This window comes from Cheilinus undulatus, linkage group 6, assembly GCF_018320785.1.
Source record: "Cheilinus undulatus linkage group 6, ASM1832078v1, whole genome shotgun sequence".
NCBI lineage: Eukaryota > Metazoa > Chordata > Actinopteri > Labriformes > Labridae > Cheilinus > Cheilinus undulatus.
Window position 1 is genome coordinate 54,165,823 of NC_054870.1, and position 26,022 is coordinate 54,191,844.

Consider the following 26,022-nt stretch of genomic DNA (forward strand, 5'->3'; position numbering starts at 1 on the left):
TCTCCTAAAGATTCTTAACTTCACTCAGTCATTTCTAAATGTCTGCTGTCTTTACGTTTTTGTTGTTATCTAGCTCATTAGACATAAACCTGATTGCTGTTCTTTTGTGTTTTACAGTGTTTTCCTATAACCTGGGGACTTGTGCTAACAACAGAAATAAATGCTCCCAGTTTGCCGACTGCAAAGATTACGCCAGTGGATACTGCTGCCACTGCAGACCTGGATTTTACGGAAACGGGATCCAGTGTGTGGCAGAGGGTAGATTGCACTTCTTCTTCATGATGCCATTGTTTTTTAATGGGAATTAGATCATGATGTTTGCAATAGTACTGCTCATTACTTGACTTCTAAAGCTCTCCTGATCTGTTGCTCTTCTCTGTGGCTGATGTTTTACTGATTTATCTTTGCAGGAAAGCCTCAGAGGATGAACGGTAAAATGCATGGAAAAGTGTACGTTGGAAACTCTCCGGTGGAGTTCAGCAGCAACGACCTGCACTCCTATGTTGTTGTGAATGACGGTCGATCGTATGTGGCCATCAGTGACATCCCGTACACCCTGGGGCCCTCGCTGCAGCCCTTGGCCGCCCTGGGTGGTGTGATCGGGTGGGCGTTTGCCCTGGAGCAGCCTGGCTTCAAGAACGGCTTCAGTATCATTGGTGAGAAAGCGTTTCTACCACTGCGTTTGCATGATGGGATTATCTAAGACCTCGCTGCTTCCTGTGTGATTTTGTGGCTTTGCTCTGGTAGAAAAAAAGCAGGAGTGAAGTTTTTAGAAGCATAAATCTCTGGACACAACTGCTACAAGCATTTTGCCACACAGCTGCAGCATTACTCTGTCCAGCTGAATTCTCCTCACATTACCTCAGCCAGAAAGCCAAAGTTCATCCGGGGCCGGGCTCCGAGTTAACCTCCTCGTCTCCGTCCTCTGTAGGTGGCGAGTTCACACGGCAGGCCGAGGTGACCTTTCTGCCGGGGAATGAGAAGCTGACCATCACGCAGCAGTTCAAAGGCATCGACGAGCACGACCACCTGGTGGTGAGCACCACCATGGAGGGCCGGGTGCCCGAGGTCCCGCGTGGCTCCACCGTGCAGATTGACCCTTACTCTGAGATCTACCAGTACAGCAGCAACCGTAAGATACCGCCCACTCAGAGAGAGACCTCCTTCTGGTTTCTCCTGGGTTTGGTGCTTGGAAAAACATTCTTATTGATTTTAAAACCCCTACTTTTCCTGCTTTAATATTAAATGCAGGTCCTCTTATATGCAGCATAGTCTTGGCAGCTCTTTATAACCTGTTATCTCAACAGATGAAGAGGGCAGGTCTACACCTAATTTTATATCAGTTTTACTCACATTTACTCATTTTTACTCTTTACTAATTCTAGATTTAGCTGATGGAAACATGTGTGCAGTAATAACCCTCAGAGACGATCTGTTTCAGACTACAGGTTGACTGAATAAAGGGAGTGATGACAGAGAGGTTTTTACATCCTGGCGTCCTCTCTCTCCTCGCAGTGATAACTTCCTCCTCCACTCGGGAGTACGTGGTGAGCCTCCCCGACGGCTCCACAGAGACCAGGACGTACCAGTGGCGCCAGACCATCACCTTCCAGAGCTGCCAGCACGGCGAGGCTCTGAGAGACATGAAACCCACTCAGATGCTCAGCGTGGACCAGGTCTTCGTCATGTACGATGCCAATAATGAGCTCATCCGGTTCGCCATGAGCAACAGGATTGGGGACGTCAATGGTGAGGTCATGGAGGTTATTCAGAGACTTCCTGTTTTGTCTCTGCTCACTTCCTTCCTGACCAAGGAGGGTCCAGATGAGAGTTTGGGCTGTTGTTGAAGTCTGACCCTGTGTCTGATGAATTCATTGGTATTAATGATGTAGTACCCGTTTACTCCTCAGGAGGGCAGCCACAGGAGAACCCGTGTTTCACCGGGAGACACGGATGTGACACCAACGCCGTATGTCGACCTGGAGAGGGGACGCAGTTCAGCTGTCAGTGTGCTGCTGGTTTTAATGGGGACGGACGCACATGCTACGGTAAGAATGGCACAATTATTAAAACGACCTCATTTCCAAAAAAGTTGGGTCGCTTTAAAATGACAATAAAAAAAGAATTAAATGATGTTTGAATCTTATAAACCACTAATCATCAACCGGCGGCCCGGGGGCCATATCAGGCCCCCCAAAGCTCCCTGTCCGGCCCCCCAAAGATCATTAATTCAGAAAAGGAGGAAAAGAAGATGTTGTGGTTTAAAGAGTATCCTCTGGCTTTAAATGTCTGCAGCTGTTAAATCATCCCACAAACAACTAATATGAAATAGTTTTAGAATGACTCAACATTCATCTGTCTCTATAGAAATTTACTTTCAGTCACACTTAAAGGGGTAAGGTTGGCAAGAGTTAGAAAAATAATGGGTGATAAATGGTAAAATGGTTATATGAGTGGCACAAAGGGACAAACACTGGTGAAAACAGGAAAAAGGGTTAAAAGTATCTAAAAAAAGGTTAGAAGTGTCAAAAATAGTGCAAAAACAGTAATGAAAAGCAGTTAAAAAGTGTGAAAATATGAAGAAAAGAGGGACCAAGAGGATAAAACCTGCTGGAAAAGTGGTTTAAAAGGAGTTAAGAAAGGAAAAAAATGGGTTAAAGAGGCAAAAAGTATCAAAGATGGGTTAAAAGTGGTAAAAAGAGCACAAATAGCCTGGCAAAGCTGGAAAAAGGGAATTAAAGAGTGGCAAAATGGGTGAAAAGTGGCAAACATTGATTTAAATGTTGAAAAAATGAAATGAAAAGGGGCTCAAAAGTGTCAAAAATGGATAAAAGTGGGTAAAACATGCAGGAAAGGGGTTAAGAGGGGTTAAAATCTTGCAACAATTGGCAAATGAGGACAAAAGTGGCAAAAAGTATTAAAAAGGGTTAAAAGAGGCAAAAATAGTGCAAAGAATTAATGACAAGGGATTAAAAAGTGGAAAATAGAAGAAAAGTGTCAAAATGGATAAAAGAGTGGCTGAGAGAGAATGAAACATGCAGAAAAAGTGGATTATAATGTACAGAATCTCAGAATTCTGACTTTAATCTCAGAATTCTGACTTTTTTCTCACAAGTGAAAAAAAAATTTTTCGTCTCAAAATTATTTTTTCAGTGGCCCCAATACTCTTCCGTAATAATGGGCTAAAGAATTGAAAAAAAGAGTTTAAGAGGCAAAAATATCAAAAAATGGTTAAAGTGTCAAAAATGAGGATAGATAGGGATAGATCTCACTGGTAATGACTAAAAATGTCCTGAGTTTTGACAGAAAGTACAAATACTACTACAATAATATTTCAGTCAGACCAAAATATTTCTTGAATTTTTGTGGATTTGAAAGTCCGGCCCCCAGGGTCTCTGTGGAGAATAGATCTGGCCCTTATGCAGATGGTCTTGATGAGCCCTGTTATAAACCCATATTTTAGTCACAGTAAAACATAAACAACATGATAAATGTTAAACTGAGACATTTGACTATTTCAGGAAAATATCAGCTCATTTTGAATCTGATGGCAGCAACACATCTCAAAAAAGTAGGGACAGGGCCGTGTTTACTGCTGTGCATCATCCCTTCTTTTGGAGACCAGTTCAGTTGAGTCTTGAGAGAGGAATGTTGTCCCATTCTTGTCCTGGGTCTTCTTTGTTGATGCTCCAAATGTTTTCTAATGTTGAAAGGTCTGGACTGCAGGCAGACCACTTTAGGACCTGGACTCTTCTCCTGTGAAGCCATGCTGGATGTTTTTTTAATTTAACCTTTATTTAACCAGGAGAAAACCTCACTGAGATTAAAAATCTCTTTTTCAAGCGTGTCATGGCTAAGACAGCAGCATGAAAACAGTCATACATAAGATATGTCGTCCATTTGCAAAATAAAACACATAAGAAATTTTCTTCCTGCAGACATCCGTAGCGCTCCATCTCTGGACATTTTCAAAAAACGCCTGAAGCACCACCTGTTCACCACAGCCTACAGTCTTCACTAAACCACCCTCACACTCATCCTACCCTCACATAGTTTGTCCATGTCTATGAGTTCCTGTAAAGCGTCCTTGGGTTTCTTGAAAGGCGCTATATAAACTCAAGATATTATTATTATTATTATTATTATTAATTTAAGCAGCTATTTACCAGGATCAGCCAGAATTAAGAATTCATCAAAAGATTAGCATCCAGATGTGTCTGCCTCCAAGTCTTTCAACTTTCTCTTAAAAGTGTCCAAAGAGATCAGTTCATCAAGTTTTAACTCTTTTGTAAATCATTCCAGGCAGAGGGAGCAGCAAATTTAAACGCCTTTTTTCCCAGTTCAGTTCTGACCTTTGGGACAGACAGCAAATAAAGATCCTGAGAAGGAACAATCTAAGGTCCTGTACTCTTCTGAGTGATGTAGGTCTGAAGGTAGAAGGCCAGGATGTGGTCTGTGGTTTAGCATGGTCTTACTAAAATCGTGGCAGCCTTCCCTGACAGAGACGTTGTCTGGATGGGAGCATATGCTGCTCTTAAAGCTCTCTCTACTTTCCAGCATTGATAGTTCCTCTCCAGATGTTAGAGCTGCCCACGCCATAGGCACTAATGCAACCCCATACCATCAGAGATGCAGGCTTTAGACCTGAGCCAGGAGAACCAGCTGGATGCTCCCTCTCCTCTTTAGTCTACAGGACACGCGTCTGGGGTTTCCTCTGACCACAGAACAGTTGTCCATGTTTCCTCTGACCACAGAACAGTTTTCCATGTTTCCTCAGTCCATGTTAAATGAGCTTTGGTCCAGAGAAGATGGCGGTGTTTCTGGATCCTGTTCACATATGGCTTCTTCTCTCCATGATCCAGCTTTAACTGTCATTGGTGGATGGCATGGCCAACTGTGTTGACAGACAATGATTTCTGGAATGTTCCTGAGCCCATGCAGTGATTTCAGGACAGAATCATGGCTGTTTTTAATGCAGTGGCAGTAGAAATATAGTGATAGATCTCACTGGTGATGACCTGCGTTTTGACGGAAAATACAAATACTACTACAATGATATTTCAATCAGACCAAAATATTTATTTATTTATTTTGTGTGTATTTGAAAGTCCGGCCCCTGGAGTTTCTGTCTGGACTAAATCTGGCCCCGGTGCAGACGTACTTGGTCTAGTGTGTGGCCAGCCTAAACTCTCCTAAACACCGGCTTTGTTTTCTTTATCGTTGCAGAGTGTAGCAGCCTCTTGATTCTCACTTTTCCCCGTTATTTTCATCTTTAAACGACATGAAATGATTGGAGCATCGTCTGCAGCCGTGGTTTAATTAACTCCGACTTTTTAAAGCCTTCCTTCTGGGGGAACTGAGCAATCTTTCCAATTAGCACAAGTAAACAAAGTCCCTTCACTGTCAGACCAGGTCAGCGTGTGCTGTGTGGTTCAGGTCCTCTGGAAGTCTCTATTAGAGAGAATCAGAGTCTAGGTCAGAGCCTGAAGAAAGGAAGGAAGTCTTCCAGACCGACGTTATCTGTAATTAAGCTATCTTCTTGGTCTCTGATAAAGGCAAGCACTGATTCTAATCCAGACTTCAAAGCTGATGTCTGGGATTATGAGGATCTGATCTATTAGTCTCCTCTCTTTATCAGACATTGATGAGTGCGCTGAGACTCCTGGGATCTGCCGCTCCCACGCCATCTGCAACAACCAGCCCGGGACCTTCCGCTGTGAGTGTGAAGACGGGTATCAGTTCGCCGGTGATGGGCAGACCTGCGTGGGTGAGGAGGACTCTCAGTTTCAGTTAAAGCGCCTGTTTTCCCCTCATCTCCATCCCTACATAAAGAAACAAATAATCAGTTCTCTTCTTCTCTTGTTCCCCTCAGAGGTTGATCGACCCGTGGATGCCTGCGAAGAAGGAACCCATTCGTGTGACATTCCTGAGCGTGCTCAGTGCAGCTACACCGGAGGCTCATCCTACATCTGCTCCTGCCTGCCCGGCTTCGTAGGAAATGGGAGAAGCTGCCAAGGTAAAGCTTGGAGACACTGAATGTATGTTTGTGACAGAGACAGAGAAAGACTGATAGAAGTGGAGAGAGACAGAGAGAGATGAAGAGAGACGGCGAGAGACGGAGAGAGACAGAGAGAGACGGAGAGAGAGGGAGAGAGACAGAGAGAGACAGACAGAGAGGGAGAGAGACAGAGAGAGACAGAGAGAGAGGGAGAGAGACAGAGAGAGATGGAGAGAGAGGGAGAGAGACAGAGAGAGACAGAGAGAGAGGAAGAGAGACAGAGAGAGACAGAGAGAGATGGAAAGAGAGGGAGAGAGAAACAGAGAGAGACAGAGAGAGACAGAGAGAGAGGGAGAGAGACAGAGAGAGACAGAGAGAGTCAGAGAGAGAGGGAGAGAGACAGAGAGAGACGGAAAGAGAGGGAGAGAGACAGAGAGAGACAGAGAGAGACGGAGAGAGATAGAGAGAGATGAAGAGAGACAGAGAGAGACGGAGAGAGACGGAGAGAGACAGAGAGAGACGGAGAGAGACGGAGAGAGACAGAGAGAGACTGAGAGAGATGGAGAGAGACAGAGAGAGACAGAGAGAGACAGATAGAGGTGAAGAGAGATAGAGAGAGACAGAGAGAGACAGAGAGAGAGACAGAGAAAGACGGAGAGACAGAGAGAGACGGAGAGACAGAGAGACAGAGAGAGACAGAGAAAGACGGAGAGACAGAGAGAGACTGATAGAGGTGGAGAGAGATAGAGAGAGACGGAGAGAGATGGAGAGAGACAGAGAGAGACGGAGAGAGACGGAGAGAGACAGAGAGAGATGGAGAGAGACGGAGAGAGACGGAGAGAGACGGAGAGAGACAGAGAGAGAGGGAGAGAGACAGAGAGAGACAGAGAGAGACAGAGTGATACAGAGAAAGATGGAGAGAGACAGAGAGAGACGGAGAGAGACAGAGAGAGACAGGGAAAGATGGAGAGAGACAGAGAGAGACGGCAAGAGACGGAGAGAGACAGAGGGAGAGGGAGCGAGACAGAGAGAGACAGAGAGAGACGGAGAGAGGGAGAGAGACAGAGAGAGACGGAGAGCCACTGAATTAATGAGTGATTACTGTACCTGAGTTAAAGCTTGTTTAATCCAGTGTTTGCTTTAATTCATGTTTCTACAAAGCTCTAGTTCTGTTCTCATAACAGATTCAAACTATCACACATTCTAGTTCAATAGCTCAACAGTTATGTTTCTCACAGAATGAAGCTGTAAATACACCATGTGGACAAAAGTATTTGGTCACACCTATTAATTATTGAATTCAGGTGTTTTAGTCAGACCCACAGGTGTCTAAAATCCTCACCAGGCTCAGACATCTGTGATCCTGAACGGTCGTTCTGCAGAGCTCAGAGACTCCAGTGTGGTTCTGTGATGGTGAAACCTTTGACATAATTCATCCCTGCTGGATATTCCACAGTCAGCTGTCAGTGATGTTATTAGAGAGTGGAAGAGTTTAGGAACAACAGCAGCTCAGCCGTGAAGCAGAAGACCAGGTAAAATTACAGAGAGGGTCAACGACTGCTAAGGATCATGGGTAAAAGTCTCTGAGTCTCTGCTGATCCCATCACTGAAGAGTTCTGAACTTCCTCTGGCACTAATGTAAACACTAAACCTGAAGCAGGAGCTTCATGAATGGGTTTCCATGGCAACAGCTGCATGCAAGCCTCACGTCACCAAGTCCAATGAGAGCATCAGATGGAGTGGAGTAAAACGCACTGACTGTGGAGCAGCGGAGACGTGTTCTGTGGCGTAACCAATCATCTTCTCTGTTTACAGTCAGATGGTGAGTCTGGGTCTGGAGGATGCTGGGAGAACGTTACCTGTCTGACTGGTAACACAGAAACTCTCTAAAATCTTGCAGAAAGCCTTCAGAGAAGAGTGGAGGCTGTTAGAGCTGCAGAAGGAGGCCAAATCCACATAAAGTACATAAGTCTGATTAGAATGTCAGTACAGTCCCTGTGGATGTAATGGTTAGGTGGCTGAATACTTTTGTCCACTTGGTGTATTTACCATTTGAGTTTTCAAAGCCGTAGAAGTTTCCTACTTCTCATTTGAGGATTCTGTTGAATGAAAATTACATTCATAAGCAGTAAAACAGTGTTTTGGTTTCATGGACGAGTGTCTAATAATTGGAGAGAAAAGCTGTTAAAAGTGGTCTTCCTGGTTTACACTGCCAGTATTTCATGAATGCTTTGTGGGTAGCTTCCAGTGTTAACCAGGGAGGCCACTTTTAACGGCTTTTCTCTCTCATTACCTGGAATACGTACATGAAAACAAAAGCTTGGTCTAATGTAGTAAATGTCTCATGGAGTCTCTCCTTCTCATCTTTTGTTATAGTTTGGACTGAGAGCCTCCTGACATCACACTCAAACTGACAGTAATGTAATGCTGATGTGGTCTGAGTGTTGGCTCTCTGCAGGCTTCAAACTTGTTGATTTTTGCAGAGCAGTGAAATCTGAGATCTGACTTTGCTGCCAGAGAGCGGATCATTCAGGAGCGATGTTTTCAGAGAGCCCTCATCGTAGAGGAGGGAGAAACTCTGGCAGAGAAAATGTTTGACATTCCTGGACTAATCTGGAGTGTCAGAGTCGTTACAGATACAAGGAGAGCTTTGAAACAGGCCGTCCTTCATCATGTGATGATGGCTGAGATCAAGCGTTACACCGGTCTGCTGTTACTGAGGTCCGTCTGTGCTTCAGCCCAACGTCATGGGACACGTCTGAGCATGCCCAGCAGTGAAGGCGACGGTTCTCTGTCAACATGCAGAGTGGAAAACGATCAGGATATTCCTCAAAGAGAAGGAGTCCAGGTTCTAAATCCATTACACAGACGTGAGGCTGTAAGAGTGAAACCATCTGTTCTCCGGGGGAGGTGAAGGCTCTTATGTAACACTTCTGCTCTGAAACATGGACAGCAGATGCACGGCTCTTTCTGAGGGCCTGAGTCGGCGTCCGTTTCTTTTTTGGCCCCTCCTTAGAAGCATTCACTCCCAGGAAGTAACAACATACCCTAAAAACCACGTAGAGCAGCCTTTTCCACTCCTTAGGGTGACTTGGCCCAGTTTAAAAACCCAGAATCTTCTGAGGCCCAAAGTAGACTCCAAGTACTGTTGACCCTGTTTAGATTCTTCCTAGTCAGACACATCAGTGCAGTACAATAAATACCACCATCTACCTGTGTTTTCTTCACTAACGTTGGTCTGTTTTCTGCTCTGACCCCCTCCTGTAACATTAATGTCTCCAGAGGCCCTGACAGAGTCTAATAATGAGGAAGAGAGTGGTGTAGGACAAAGTTTAACAGAGTAAATGGAGTGAAACCCAGCTGAACTGTTACACTGCTGCTCTACATCAGACAGATAACCCTAACCCTAACCCTAACCCTTCAGACTGAGAGCATGGCAGTCAGCAGCTGGATTTTAACCTCCCAGGCTTCAGTGGTACCGTCTGACTGGGTGCATCCATGCTGTGCAGTAACAGACCGTATTTAACCCTGTTGCTTTCTTTGATATGTGAGGTCTCCAGTAAGACCTGAACTAGCTGCTGACAGCCCAGACTGGTGGGCTTAGAGTCTGAGACAAACTTCCCCAAGTTTGTCTCTTCACATTCTACCCTATAGTAACGTATCATTTCATATCAACGTGCACTGGATCATATCAAATAGCCTATCATATCACATCATATCCCATTGTGTTAAATTTTATATTGTAGCAAAATGTATTATTTCGCATCATTTCGTGTCGGATCATTTTATAGTTTATCATATTGTATCAGGTCTTACTGTATCATATTCTGTTCTTCCCAAATATCAAATCCTTCCATATCATATCCTATAATAATAATAATAATAATAGCTTGGACTTATATAGTGCCTTTCATGAGACCCAAGGTTGCTTTACAGAAGAGTGGAAAACAAGACAAACACTAACTTAGCCCTCTGGTATTCCTTCAAATTGCTGCCTCATTTTCCTCCTAGTGAGCCAAAAATGCAGAGGGGGGGTTATTACTGTAAATAAAAAAAAAAGTTATATTAATTTATTTTTAATTGTTTAATTTTTTTTTCCTTGTTTCATCAACTTGTGCCATTAACAAAAACACCAAATACTCAATATTTTTCACATCTTTTAACCCTTTAATTGCCATGTGTGTAATGGAAACAAACACAATTTTTGATGAAAAAACACTAATTGATTTTTTTCAAGCTGCTACACTGAGAGTGACTAACTTATTTATGGATGACTGCAGCCTGGCATGTGTCTTTGATTAGTAGCAACATTGGTTAAAATGCATTATTAGTTTTTTTGTGAGGTCAGTTATTCTAAAATACTCACGTTTTTCACCCTTCTGCACAAAAAATGCACACCTTAAAATCATGTTATAAATATCATACATTTCAAAATTGTTTTACTGTTAATGAATTATATTTCTCTCATTTAAGGTCAGCCCTTACCATAAATGTCAAATACTCATTCATTTAACATTTTTAACCCTTTAAATGCCATGTTTTAATCCTGGTGTCACTGCACTTTTAGATAGAAAATGAACAATTTTCTCTTTTCTTTTTCAGTATACTACATGGAAAGCAGATTAATTCCTTTTTGATTATTGCACAGACACACTCACAGACTCACACACTGATCTGCACTCAGACCAAACCTCAGAGAGTTAGTGAGAAGGGGAGCAGAGGGCAGTGTAACACTGAAATCTGGTGGAACAAACATGGATTTCCTGCCCTCGCCCATATATGGTAAAAGTGACATCACAGGGTAAAAAATGGTCCAGATAAAAACGTAAAGCCCCGACTCTCAAATGAAGCCCAGAAAATGTATGATTCATGCCTTAATGGCGTATGAATCAAAAGCAGTGGTTTGAATGGGTTTCAGTGGGGACTCTAACACAGCAGGGATATTAACACTGTAAAAAAGGTTTATTTATGTTGGGCTGGTTGTTGTGGCTGGGACAGGATTTTGAAAACTGTGCAAAAATGAACAAAAAATACAATACATGATGATATTAATGTGAAAAAGGACAAAGTTTAAAAAAAATATCAACTAAGTGTGCATTTTTGGCTCAAGGGGTACCAGGGGGTTAAGTGTATGTAGGGGGCAGGTCTAGGAGAGACTGTAAACTGTGGTGATCAGGTGGTGAGAAGTTTTTTAAACGTGTCCAAGGATGGAGCATTGCTGATGCTTCAGGTAGGGAGTTCCAGAGGATGGGGGCTGTAGTCCTGAACGCTCCGTCTCCAAAGGTGTGAAGTTTGGTGGTGGGAACAGTGAGAACGCTGAGTCTGAGGACTGGAGGCTCCGGGTTGGGGTACATGGCTGAAGGAGGTTAGAGAGGTACTGAGGGGCATGAAGGGATTTGTAAGTGATTTTGTATTTGATTTGAAATCTAACTGGGAGCCAGCGGAGGTGGATGAGGGTCGGAGTGCTGCCAGGGCCTGGGGCGGGTGAGAACCCTGGCAGCAGAGTTTTGGACGTATTGGAGCCCGTCCAGGGCTTTGTGAGGTACCCTAGGCTGGACTCCAGTCTTATCGTATTGTATTATGTTGAATCAGATCGTATCACATCCTATCATACCATACTGTACCATGCTGTATTATATCAGTGTTCATTTTGGCAGCTATTTTTAATTTAAGTCTTTTGATCACGTCTTCCAGTTTAAGTCGACGAAAACTCAAGAACATTTTAGTCTAGTTTTAGTCCATAAAAGTCCTCACATTTTAGTCCGAACTTTTAGTCCAAGCATTTATTCTCCTACCTAAATCTGATACCAAATCATGGAAGTGTGTTCTCTGCACCCTGCCAAACCTGGGGTCCCAGCTTAACTCCTATCAAACATAGTTTTGGTCATTCAGAGCTTACTTCAGAAAAAGTCTGCTGGTTTTGTATCTATGCATGCATCCTGCCAATGCCTTAAATCTGTAGATACTGTTTACCCTGGAGCAGTGAGGTTTAGGTAGTCCTAAAGGCATCATGGCACACTCGTTGACAGAATCACTGGCGTATCTTTATTTGTAAGGCTCTTCTTACTTTAGTCATCTTTGTGTGATTTTACTCCTCGCTCTGTGACTCAGTCACATGACTCATTTCTGCTGTCTGTGCCTGGAGTCTGTCTTGAGATGGTCAAAGGAGTTTCAGACTGCTGCTGCTAGCCTGGAGTCTCCAGCAGGAACATGCATGTGTGGCTGAGCTGGCCTCCTTAAACGGATCAGGTCACGGATGTTTTTATCGATGACGCTCTGCTCTGTGACTCAGGATTGGTTGATCTGTGTTTCTAGTGTTAAATGTGCTGCTGTCTGTCTTCACCAGGGCACTCTTGTCAATTAGAGTGTCAATCTCACTGAGATTGTCCTGCTTCAATAAATTTAAATATATAAAGTAAAAGATTAATATCTGCTTTTATATGATAGGGAAATTAAAGATTTGTAAAATAAACACGTATTTGCATGAATACAGAATTTACTACAGCTGTGAGCTTGAGCAGTGCTTGATTCTGGTGCTAGAAAAGACGGACAAACCTTGTTTTTATTCATTCATGCTGTGATTCTGCTGGAGTAAAGAGCATGAGAACATTTCCACCTCCGCTCAGACACAGACTGGTAGCTTTTAGACACAGGATAAAATGGTTTGAAGTGTGGATGCATCCATATGTGGATGTGCAGAAGTTTCTGCAGCCAGTGTGGTTTATGTCTTCTCTCTCTCTCTCTCTCTGCCTGCAGACATCGACGAGTGCCAGCCAGGCAGGTGCCACCAGGACGCCGTCTGCTATAACACCCAGGGATCGTTTACCTGCCAGTGCAGGCAGGGTTACTACGGCGACGGCTTCCAGTGTTCTTCAGGTGGGCGTTGGGATGTCGCCTTTTTTTGATAAAACACCCTGACATCTTACATAACCAGAGCATGGTTGTATGTGGAGTTTTACAGTAGTATGATGCTGTAGCCGTGTATTTATGATGACAGTTTTTATTCCAGGTACAGGCTCGATAATAGAAAAATAGGGAACTGATCTTTTTGTTTATTCAAACCATTTGGATGAGAAGAGTGTTTGGGAATGAGGAGATTGCTGCCAGCTGGAGCCTGTTTTTCATTTTCTTCTGAATAGCAAAAGGAATTTGTCTCAGTTTACGAGGGATGAGGCAGCTGATGTGTGGCTGAACTGGAGCCAGAGGACTAAAAGACAGAAATGAGCTTTAATGATAAGGTTGTGACTGTTCATGCTGTCTGTCTCACTCCAGAGTCTGTTTGCTGTCTTTTTCTTCAGAGAGGACAAAAACTCAGTGTGAGTCTCACAGAGACAGCGTCCTCGGGGTGACGGAGTACGGTCCTCGTGGCCCTCGGCCTCCGGTGGGACAGTACATCCCCACGTGTGACGAGAACGGTCAGTACGCACCCATGCAGTGTCATGGCAGCACCGGGCACTGCTGGTGTGTCGACCGGAACGGACAGGAGATCCCCGGGAGTCGATCTGGACCGGGCAGCAGACCCATGTGTGAGTAAACCACCAGAGACCGCTGCGCTTCATCCCTGTATGAGAGGAAGCACACACTAACATGGAGCATTCAAATACATTTCAGACATCTGCTTGACTGCACTAACCCTGAAAGGCTGGTCAGATTTCATGTTGTACCTCCACATCTATGGCGCAGAGGGTGAGCAGGTGTGCAGACACAACAGGAGATGTTAAGACGTGACTTTACAGCTCAACTGGCTGACGAGTGCCCTGTATGTGTGCACAGATTCATGATTACTGCGTCCCCTACCTTAGTCCACATGAGTCATGCCTGACAACCTTTTCAGGTAGACTCTAGCACGAATAACCTTCCAAAGCTAGTGGATTGTCCAGATTCCAGGTCTATCATCAGACAGAGCCATCTTAGACGGCTTTAAGCTGACAGGTTTGTTCCTGTCTGAGAAAGACCAGACCGGTCAGCATCATTTTAGAAGAAATTCTCTGCAGCTACAGGTGTGGTCTAGTTGGAGTTACTGCAACCCTGTCAACAATGGCGGCTAGTGAAGAGATCAGCCTGGAAGCAGTGATCACAGCAGTTTGATCAGAACTGGACAAAGAAGAGCAAAGACCCACACCGGACCAGATGTTGTTGTTTTCCTGACAGCGTCATTAGGAGTGCGATTTACCAGCTGGCTCCACTGATGGTGAACAATCCTGACATGACTGCCAGCCAAGCCTGGGTTTTGTAGTTTACTCCTCTGCAGTGGTGCACCTGACTAGGGCTCGGAAATTCATCTAAAATTAGATTAAATCACAATATAGCCTGCTTCAATTTTCAAATCACAGAAGCTGCAATATTTCTTTAACCTGAAATTTGGGACAAAACATCTGTTTACATTTTTTTTTGCAGCAGAGATGTCATGTATTACGTGTCCTGCAATCATTCATGTCCCTTTTTTTTTGGAATAGTCTACTAAAAAACCTACTTTCTTCATTTTTGTATATTTTTCTTATTAAATATGAGGATTAAATAAAAATTATCACCCCCCCTTCAATGCTAAAATTCATCTTAAAGTTGCAATACGAGTCAAAATCACTACAATTAAGTATTTTTTTTAATTCTTCAGCCCTGGCCTGCTCTAATATTGTGTTGGTTAAAATTTGTGACCGAAGCCAGATAAAGTTCCTGTAAGTCAGAATTCTGCTGGTTGAGAAAAATGGATACAAAGTCGTTTTCTCCAAAACGATCATTTTTCGTTTTTTCTCATTTTATGCACGTCTGACATTTAAACTACTCATCCAATGAAAAAAGTAACACAACTGTGATGTTTAAAAGCGTTAATCTTGTGTTTTGAATGCCCTGTTTTCGGAGTTACTGCAGGGAGATTGAAGGGGGGGTGAAGCGTAACTGCTGGGTGATAATTGGCCACTCAGCCTGCCATTGTTCCCAGTTTCGCCCATTTTGATGGACAATAACAAACACTGCATGGCCCAAACGCCGCCCCTCCCCCGGCACATAAATACAGCTGTCTCTAGTTATCACCTTTATCAACACAAGTGGAAAAAGTACCTTTACAGCCAAAATAAAATAAAATAAAATACATACATTCTTACAAAAAAATCTGATCTTATGGGTTTTACATACTCAGTCCATTTTGTCCGTGCTTCATAAAATTTGTCCTTTTGGATCCTGAGGGTGAAAGAAAGTTTTTCCATCACGTAGATCTCGTGGACATTGTTGATCCATTCTTCCACTGTTGGAGACTCCACTTCTAGCCATTTTCTTGTGATGGCTTTTTTGCTTGCTACTAGTAATATTGCTAGTAGTCCTTTATCCTCTTTTTTCCAGTTATGAACATTTACATCCCCAAAGTATACTGCTTCAAATGTGCAGGTTATTTTGGAGCCAAATACGTCATTTATATGGTTGCATATCTGCAACCAATAGCTGTTTATTACATTACAATCCCAGAAAATATGAAAATGGTTAGCTCCAGACGACCCAACGAGTCTCCAACATGAATCTCCACTTCTGTGGTGTCTTTTTTGAATGGGTGTGATAAAGAACCTTACAATATTCTTCCAGCCAAACTCTCGCCACGTATTGGATCCTGTTGTGCTTCATTGAAGTCAACAGATCTTTCCCCAACTTTCACTCGAAATGCACAAATTGCCGTCCATTTCCCACCTCCTCTTAATGTATTCTGTGACTTCTTTACATTGCTGAATTGATTTATCTCCAAGTTCTTTTAAGAAAGGTCGCACTCTTCTCAAACACTGTTGATGTTGTAGAGACTCCATGCCATGGAAATATGAACCAGTCTGTCTGGTGAGTCAGGTAAAGGAGAGAGCCAGAGAGTAGTTTTGTTCCTGTGCTTCGGTGCTAAAATGAGACATCTACCTGTCATCTGTGCGATAAATCACACATCGTGTGTTTGAAGTAGCTCAGATCAGAAGGATGCCCCTGCAAATATTCCACCATACATCCTCAGGGACAAGCAGGAAATACTGAATTTAAAGCAACTATAAGACACCTGAGTTTAGCTGGATCTGGCGCCCCCTGTGGTCAAAATATGTAGATGCAGTATAAACGAATATGAGGCAGCATAGAAGAGGAGGAGAAGGTGAGATAGTCATCAGAGTATCAGAGACAAAGTCACCAGTTAACACGGTCACTAATTTAACCAATACACCAGGAGGGTTACATCTGTACCTGGATAAAATATTGTAGTGTGTTCTGACCACCAATCATCAGTCTGATCTCACTGATGTCACTATTGATTATTGGTGATAAAAGTATCTTATTTCTAATCTCAGGATTTACATCATATCTCGTCATGTTTGTAGTTTACATCCCACACATCAGCTGGTTGTATAACTGAGCTCTCTGGTGCGCCCTCTGGTGGTGTCCTCTGGTAAAACATGTCATGCACAGGCAGGTTTATCAACAAGAACGGTCATCAGAGCGCCAGAACGGTGGAACAGCGAGTATCTCCAGCCTTAGAGCTCTGGATTATAGGATCCTTTAAGGTCTGTACCAGGTAGATCTAATCCAGTTCTTCTATAAAACAGAAGTAATCTGGATTATCTGGTGCTCGAACCAAAAAGGTGGATTTCAACTTTCATCTCATTTATATCCAAATTAGATTTGTTGTATATCTGGGCCTTGTTGATTTGATATCAAAGCTGCCTCACTGATTTCAGGTTGATTTTTCTTCCATATATAATCCCTGATTGTTAACAGGTATCGAACACGGTGGCATTCCTCCGCCTTATGGCCCCACTCCTCGACCTGACATCCACCCCCTCCCTCCAGGAACTCACCTCCTGTTCGCCCAGAGCGGCAGGATCGAGCACGTCCCGCTGGACGGTCAGGATATGAATAAGGACAACGCCAAGGCCATCCTCCATCTACCTGTAAGTGGAGTCATGTGACTGTTTTTGTCTGGGCTGAAGAGCCTGACTAACATCTGATTCCAGACCAGTCTGCACCGTTCAGGAATCCAAGTTCTGGTAAGATAGCAGTAAAATATAAAGACATATACATACCTGATCAACCCTGTGAGGTCAAATGATCAAACTCATCAACTGTCAGTGCAAAAGAGCAATCTAAGGCACACTGGAGGATTGGCGTAAAATAAATAAAAACTTATTTCACATGGCAAAACATTTGATTTAGACTGTAGCACTAACACTAGATGAGAAGGCACAGGAGACTCAGACAGCTTACGCTGAGATGTTGACGTAATCTTGGCTGGAAACACTGACATCAACACATCATGAGGTGGAAGCCAGATTCTAACAGAGAAATTCACCTTTTTATACCATAGGAACAACCCTATCCTTTATCATGATGCTGCTGAGAAGCATCCCCACAGCACCATGCTGCTGAGAAGCATCCCCACAGCACCATGCTGCTGAGAAGCATCCCCACAGCACCATGCTGCTGAGAAGCATCCCCACAGCACCATGCTGCTGAGAAGCATCCCCACAGCATGATGCTGCTGAGAAGCATCCCCACAGCACCATGCTGCTGAGAAGCATCCCCACAGCATGATGCTGCTGAGAAGCATCCCCACAGCATGATGATGCTGCTGAGAAGCATCCCCACAGCATGATGCTGCTGAGAAGCATCCCCACAGCATGATGCTGCTGAGAAACATCCCCACAGCATGATGCTGCTGAGAAGCATCCCCACAGCACCATGCTGCTGAGAAGCATCCCCACAGCATGATGATGCTGCTGAGAAGCATCCCCACAGCATGATGCTGCTGAGAAACATCCCCACAGCATGATGCTGCTGAGAAGCATCCCCACAGCATGATGATGCTGCTGAGAAGCAACCCCACAGCATGATGCTGCCACCCCTGTGCTCCACAGTGGGGATGGTGTGTTTGTGGTGATGTCAGTGTTTGGCGTCTTGTCTGATGGTCTCAAAGCTCCATTCTGGTCTCATCAGACCAAAGACCTTTCTTCCTCTTGACCATGGAGTCTCCCACAGTCCTTCTGGTGAACTCTAGTCCAGATTGAATCTGAGTTTTCTTCAACAGTGTCTTTCTCTTTGCCACTCTCCCATAAAGCTCTGACTGGTGAAGAACCCGGCCAACAGTTGTTGTCTGCAGAGTCTCTCCATCTCAGCTGCTGAAGCTTGGAGCTCCTTCAGAGTAGTCATAGGTGTCTTGGTGTCCTCTCTCACTAGTCTCCTTCTTGCACGCCCACTCAGTGTGTGAGGACGGTCTGATCTAGGCAGATTTACACATGTGACATATTCCTTCATTTCTGATGGACTTAACTGAACTCTGGGGGATGTTCAGAGACTTGGAGATGTTTCTGTCTCCATCCTCTGACTTTGACTTTTCAATAACCTTTTCTCTGAGTGTTATTTTGTCTTCAAGTCCAGGACTCGGACTCAAGTCCGACTCGAGTCCTGATTTGGAGGACTTGTGACTCGACTTGGACTCGAGCGCTGATGACTCGGACTCGAGCTTTAACTGTGTCAGGACTCTGAGGAGGGCTCGAACCTTTTTGCTGAAGACTATTTTATTCTTTAATATTGTTAACTCAGACTTTAGAGCATTGAAGGGGGGGCAAAGTTAAGACCTTTTTATGATGTGTTCAAAAGTCCCACAGAAAAATTTGAATTTTAGTTTTTAGTGAGAAATCTGAATAAATCCAGTCATTCTGAAGGAATGTTTAGTATAAGATAGAGGCAGAGTTCAGCTAAAAACATGTTGGCTCATTTTTCCACCCTAAATACACAAATGATCCTGTTATTATAATTAATATAATTGATGAAGAGTGTAGCAGCTCCTCTGCCCTTTAGAATAAACAGATGAAGAAATTCAACCATTAATGAAACACAGCAGTGTAGTTACCCAGTAAAGCTGGAGTTACCCAGTAAATACTGGGCCATTTAATTTATTTAGGCTCCAGGATTTAGGCACTGGGGACTCGACTAGGACTCGAACACAGGTACTGGGGACTCGACTAGGACTCGAACACAGGTACTGGGGACTCGACTAGGACTCGAACACAGGTACTGGGGACTCGACTAGGACTCGAACACAGGTACTGGGGACTCGACTAGGACTCGAACACAGGTACTGGGGACTCAACTAGGACTCGAACACAGGTACTGGGGACTCGACTAGGACTCGAACACAGGTACTGGGGACTCGACTAGGACTCGAACACAGGTACTGGGGACTCGACTAGGACTCAAAAATAGGTACTGGGGACTCGACTAGGACTCGAACATAGGTACTGGGGACTTGACTAGGACTCGAACATAGGTACTGGGGACTTGACTAGGACTCGAACACAGGTACTGGGGACTCGACTAAGACTCGAACATAGGTACTGGGGACTTGACTAGGACTCGAACACAGGTACTGGGGACTCAACTAGGACTCGAACACAGGTACTGGTGACTTGACTAGGACTCGAACATAGGTACTGGGGACTCGACTAAGACTCGAACACAGGTACTGGGGACTCGACTAAGACTCGAACACAGGTACTGGGGACTTGACTAGGACTCGAACACAGGTACTGGGGACTCAACTAGGACTCAAACACAGGTACTGGGGACTTGACTAGGACTCGAACATAGGTACTGGGGACTCGACTAAGACTCGAACACAGGTACTGGGGACTCGACTAGGACTCGAACATAGGTACTGGGGACTCGACTAGGACTCGAACACAGGTACTGGGGACTCGACTAGGACTCAAACACAGGTACTAGGGACTTGACTAGGACTCGAACATAGGTACTGGGGACTTGACTAGGACTCGAACATAGGTACTGGGGACTCGACTAGGACTCGAACACAGGTACTGGGGACTTGACTAGGACTCGAACATAGGTACTGGGGACTCGACTAAGACTTGAACTCAGGTACTGGGGACTTGACTAGGACTCGAACACAGGTACTGGGGACTCGACTAGGACTCGAACACAGGTACTGGGGACTTGACTAGGACTCGAACATAGGTACTGGGGACTTGACTAGGACTCGAACACAGGTACTGGGGACTCGACTAGGACTCGAACACAGGTACTGGGGACTCGACTAGGACTCGAACACAGGTACTGGGGACTCGAACACAGGCACTGGGGACTTGACTAGGACTCAAACACAGGTACTGGGGACTGGACTAGGACTCGAACACAGGTACTGGGGACTCGACTAGGACTCGAACACAGGTACTGGGGACTTGACTAGGACTCGAACACAGGCACTGGGGACTCAACTAGGACTCGAACACAGGTACTGGGGACTTGACTAGGACTCGAACACAGGCACTGGGGACTCAACTAGGACTCGAACACAGGTACTGGGGACTTGACTAGGACTCAAACACAGGTACTGGGGACTTGACTAGGACTTGAACACAGGCACTGGGGACTTGACTAGGACTCGAACACAGGCACTGTGGACTTGACTAGGACTCGTACACAGGTACTGGGGACTCGACTAGGACTTGAACACGGGTAATGGTGTTTTTGGTATCTGATGATCAGCTTGAAGGCGTTTTTATCATTTATCAGATTGTATTCAGAAGTTTTTTAGACTTTTTTAGTCTTTTGTGATCGTACTGATTAGATGGAGGTTAAAAGTTTGGATCAGAGATGATAGAACAGGCGTTGAGGGGTAAATTATGATTATAAATATTATCTTTTCACAGCCTACCTGAGACACTCGGTGACCCCCTGTTTAACTAAATGAAGCTGAGTTAGGTCAGCCGCCTTAAAGTGGGTGAATATTTATGCAGCCACTTATTTTACATTTCAGATTTGTATTTAATCTAACATAATTGATTATAAACTCAGTGAAAGGATGGAGACAGACATGGGACTTTGGCATCTTTATGGAAATGATGAACATTATTTTTTGCCTTCGAGTGAATTCTGCTCCGTCTTTCTCTGCAGCAGCTTTTATTTTAAATGGCTGATGATTTAAGGAACATTTTTGTCCTTCTTAGTACCATCAACCATTGAAATTAAAGGTTGTGTCATTTTAAAACATGGTATGGAAAAGCATTTAAATTTCTTTTGAAGATGCTAACCTTAGCTCCTAATCACACTAAAATTATTCTCTGAGGCTCTTCAGTTTGTTTTAAGTTCTTATGATGGTAGCAGGAGTCTGTTTATCAGATTTATGTTCACAAATTCTCCTAAATCCTCAGATTTAAACTCAGGCACAAACAGAGTCAGGGGAACCTTTGGTATGTGTAATTATTCTGATGAAACTCCATCAAACCTTCACAGAAAGCTGCAGCCTCTTCCACCAGCCGCCCCCATGCCGCTGATATTCTCCTTCTGTGTTTCTCCGTCTCTTTATTGGACGCACATGGCGGCGTTCTCACTAATCACTAACATCAGGAACACTTCTTTGGAACTGCAAATCTGCATTTCTTGTAAGGCTGATTTCCAAAGCAGCTGCTCTGAGTTTGTTTGGATTTACGTCTAGACACTACAGTCCCTGAAACACATCTGCAGCATGTTTTTATCCCGACCGCTGGTGTTTGAACAAACGCTCTCCAAAGCTGGTTAACGCTCTCTGACCCTTTGCAGGAGAAGGTGATCATCGGAGTGGCCTACGACTGTGTGGATAAAATGGTCTACTGGACAGAGATCACGTCTCCATCCATCAGCAAGGCCAGCATCCAGGGAGGAGAGCCATCCGCCGTCATTAGATCAGGTAGACACTTCCTGAAAAACAACCCTTTATGGGTTCTATCTGTGCAGGCTTTCAAACGCCGCATGGCTTCAGAAGGTTCCAGTTTGCTCCACAAGATTGCTTCAGGCTGCAGCTTTGACTCGCCTGCAACATCTTCATTCTGAGCGGCCAATCAGCTCTGGGAAAACCTTTTCAGACCTTCAGTGTTGCTAGCAGTCAACGATTGGAGACTTTTGACTCCATTTTCCTGATGCTTATAGTCCAGCTAGTGCAGAAAAATGGAGTTGAAGTTAAGCAGAGACGTTTAAAAGCAGATTGAAAGCTGCACTTGCATGCATATTTCTGTTCATAGAGAGTGAGAAAAGCCTGGCTGACCCTTTTTCATGCTAATCTTTACTTTTCTTAGATTTACCTGGAGGAGGTGAGGGTGGAGGAGAGAGACACACTCGTAGTTGGTCAGACTCTCTGGGGTCTTTAGTGTTAAAAAAAAAGCCTGAGCCAGTTTTTGGCAGAAAAAAAGCACTTTTATTTCACTGTTGATGCCCCAAAGGATTAAAATATCACAGTTTAAGGCAACAGAACAAACTCAAATAGAGTGACCCTAAAAACCTTAAGTAGTTCTCCTCTGGGTCTTAATTTTTGTTAATCATGAAAACATTTAAACTGACAGAAACTAACGCTCCCACAGATCTGGACAGTCCAGAAGGGATCGCCATCGACCACTTGGGACGGACTCTGTTCTGGACCGACTCTGTGAAGGATCGGATCGAGGTTTCCTCTTTGGACGGGACTCAACGACGAGTCATCATAGACGCGGATCTCGTCAACCCGCGAGCCATCATCACCGACCCTCCCAGCGGGTGTGTATGCTTCAGATAGATTTATTGATCAGGGCTGGGGATAAATCCATTTTAGTCATAAACCATAGCCAAGCCCAGTGAAAGCGTCAGATGGAGTAAAGCACGACTACACCGGACTGTGGAGCAGAGGAAACTTCTCTGTTTGGCAGTCAGATTCCTGTAGAAGGAAAGCAGACATTTTAGTACAAAAACTCCACGTACTGCACCTTTAAGCAGACATTTTAGTACAAAAACTCCACGTACTGCACCTTTAAGCAGACATTTTAGTACAAAAACTCCACGTACTGCACCTTTAAGCAGACATTCTTGTACAGAAACATTCGAGTCTGAGCTCACTCCAAGCCTCTCTCCTGAACAGAAATCTGTACTGGACCGACTGGAACCGTGACGCTCCAAAGATCGAGACGTCGTACATGGACGGGTCAAACCGGCGGGTTCTGGTCAAAGACGACCTCGGCCTTCCAAACGGGCTGACGTTAGACTCCCAGAGCTCTCTGCTCTGCTGGGCGGACGCAGGTAAACATCAGACAGGTGACTCCTCTCTGTAGTAATGACGTCTGCTCTGTGACCATCAGTGACCGCCATCTCTCGCCTGCAGGCACCCATAAAATGGAGTGTATGAACCCGAGCCGTGGCGACCGCAGGCAGGTGCTCGAGGGGATCCAGTACCCGTTTGGAATCACGTCGTTTGGGAAGAACATCTACTACACCGACTGGAGGAGGTCTGAGCATCCACGATTATTCCATCTTTATGTTTCTGCTCTCTGTCTGCTGCAGACGCTGATGTTTGCATCTCTGTGACTGAAGAGGTTTAATAAGAGCTGTTAGCAGGGACAGAGGCTGTGACTGAGGGTGGAGGCAGAGAGAAGCCTTCTTTAGACCAGGGCTCATCAAGACCATCTGCACCAGGACCAGGTTTATTCTCCACAGAGACCCTGGGGGCCAGACTTTCAAATCCACAAAAGTTAAAGAAATATTTTGGTCTGATTGAAATATTATTGTAGTAGTATTTGTATTTTCTTTCTAAACTCAGGACATTTTTAGTCATTACCAGTGAGATCTATCCCTATCTGTCCCCATTTTTGACACTTTTAACCTTTTTTGATACTTTTTGCCCCTTTTTCCCTCTTTTACCAATTTGAGAAAGATTTAAACCCCTCTTAAAACACTTTTCCTGCGTTTTACCCCCTTCACTCTTTTATCCATTTTTCACACTTTTTCAACCATTTTCATTACATTTTTTTCAATAATTGTTTCAACATTTAAAGCAGTGTTTGCCACTCTTTAACCCCTTTTTCTATTTTTGTTGTTTTTGCCACTTTTAACCCATTTTTAATACTTTTTGCTTCTTTAACCCATGTTTTCCCATTCTTAACTCCTTTTAAACCTCTTTTCCAGCAGGTTTTATCCTCTTGGTTCCACTTTTCCCCTATTTTGACACTTTTGAACCCTTTTTCATTACTTTTTTTGCACTATTTTTTGACACTTTTAACCCATTTTTCATACTTTTAACCCTTTTTTCCTGTTTTCACCAATGTTTGTCCCTTTGTGCCACTCCACAACCCATGTTACCATTTATCACCCATTATTTTTCTAACTCTTGCCAACCTTACCCCTTTAAGTGTGACTGACAGTAAATTTCTATAGAAACAGATGGATGTTGAGTCATTCTAAAACTATTTCATATTAGTTGTTTGTGGGATGATTTAACAGCTGCAGACATTTAAAGCCAGAGGATACTCTTTAAACCACAACATCTTCTTTTCCTCCTTTTCTGAATTTAATGATCTTTGGGGGGCCGGACAGGAGGCTTTGGGGGCCTGATATGGCCCCCGGGCCACCAGTTGATGATCAGTGCTTTAGAACGGACCAACAGTGAAACAGTCAGATAATACCGTCTCATTTCTCTGTATCACTGCTTTGTTTCAGCATCTTTGGTTGAAAATATGACAGCATATTTATCTGTTCCTCCTGCTGTGCTTTCATCGCTATCCAACATGAAAATAACAGATATGGTTTAGTGTGAAGCTCCTGGTTTTGTGACTACCCTTGTCCTAACGGTCAGATTTTAAATCGCCTGCAGCACACACTGAGGTGGGTTCACACACACCACTACAGATCACTCTCTGGTGTCCAAGTGGAGCTTAGACCCAGCCTGACCCTCCCCAGGTCAGTGCGCACTCTCTTAAAGTCCAGCCCGTTCTGCTAAGTGTACCAGACCCTGCACAGGACGCTTTTCGTAGTCCCGCTCTCAGTGGATTTCTGACCATTACCGCCCGCTCGTCGTCCACTCCCACCCACACCTGCAACAGGGGTGTCCAGTCCTGCCCCAACCCTGCACGGGTTCTGACAGTCCATGGTTGATATTCAGAATAACAGACAGTGGGTTTAACTAAAGGAAAGGTAAAATTGATGTGTTCGCTGTAGCAGCAGCCCCAACACGCACATCCTTGTCATGCTAACGGAGCCACACATGGATAGAAGAGCAGCTGGGAGTCTCAGACTGATTTAACTCCTTTTCCAGGCTGGTTTGCATGGTAAAGTGTGTTTTCCCCCAGAATAACTCTTAGCATCTCTGCACACCGGTGCATACATGCAGTGATCGACCTACCACACAATAAGAGCAGCATTAAAGCTGTGCCTTTTGACTTTTCTAGAGTGCACTTCATTGTAGAGCTTTACCAGAGAGTCTCTCCGTTTGGCTGCTCAGAGATAACAGCAGATAGAGCCTGACCTCTAACTCTAACATGTGACACACCCCCTCTACTATGTGGTTTAATCTGAGCATGGAGAAGTGCTCTATAGAGACTCTGATCAGGGATCATGGAGCAGGTGTAGCATCACATCCAGGTGTGCCAAATACCAGATTATACCTGTGCCAGATTCACCCTCTTATTGATCAAGGGATTATGTGTCCAAATAATCCTGGAGTGTGTGGTGTCAATCAGATTATTTCCCTGCTGCAGTGGAGCTTCCTGGAGCTTGAGTCCTAAATATCAAACAGGTTAGATATTTATGATTCCCCTTACAGAATTAAACAGCCAGTGAGCAGACTGGGTAGTGTCAACAGCATAAGCAGGGTTTGAGGATGCTGATCCTCCTCCATCTTTGTTTCTCCTCTGAGGCCATGTCTTAGTGTGAGACCTCATTACAAACAGCAGCTTTGTGGCCAATCATCTACATTTAGAAGATTATAATGTTAAAAACGCGTAGAGGCGTCCTCATGTCTGTGGTCTCTTGAGGATCATCAGCCTTGTTTTCTGTCCACATGAGGACATAACAGCGTCTTTCTCCTGGTCTGCTGCGTCATGTTAGACCTCAGATGTGTCAGAGCGGAGGAAGCAGAGCATCAGTCAGAGGTTAAAAGGCTCCTCGCTCTTCAGACACGGGCAGACTTCAAACTCTGAACACTGTGGAGCTTTTCTTCCCATGAGTCAGTGGGGGTTGGTGAAGGAGCATCTTAAAAAGTGGCAGCTGCTTGCAATTTCTCA

At 44.3% G+C, this 26,022-nt stretch overlaps 1 protein-coding gene across 1 annotated transcript in view; it reads left to right on the top strand.

The window, feature by feature from the left end:
* Positions 1–26,022, top strand: part of nid1a (nidogen 1a) — a 47,941-nt gene that overhangs the window by 14,521 nt on the left and 7,398 nt on the right. Inside the window, exons 5-18 of the mRNA XM_041789192.1 lie at positions 118–258; positions 411–656; positions 932–1,132; positions 1,516–1,749; positions 1,911–2,048; positions 5,639–5,767; positions 5,873–6,016; positions 12,755–12,874; positions 13,297–13,524; positions 16,730–16,902; positions 21,566–21,692; positions 22,360–22,531; positions 22,890–23,047; positions 23,130–23,253. Of these exons, the coding sequence (XP_041645126.1) occupies positions 118–258; positions 411–656; positions 932–1,132; positions 1,516–1,749; positions 1,911–2,048; positions 5,639–5,767; positions 5,873–6,016; positions 12,755–12,874; positions 13,297–13,524; positions 16,730–16,902; positions 21,566–21,692; positions 22,360–22,531; positions 22,890–23,047; positions 23,130–23,253 (2,335 nt within the window). The remainder of the gene's footprint in view (positions 1–117; positions 259–410; positions 657–931; positions 1,133–1,515; positions 1,750–1,910; positions 2,049–5,638; positions 5,768–5,872; positions 6,017–12,754; positions 12,875–13,296; positions 13,525–16,729; positions 16,903–21,565; positions 21,693–22,359; positions 22,532–22,889; positions 23,048–23,129; positions 23,254–26,022) is intronic.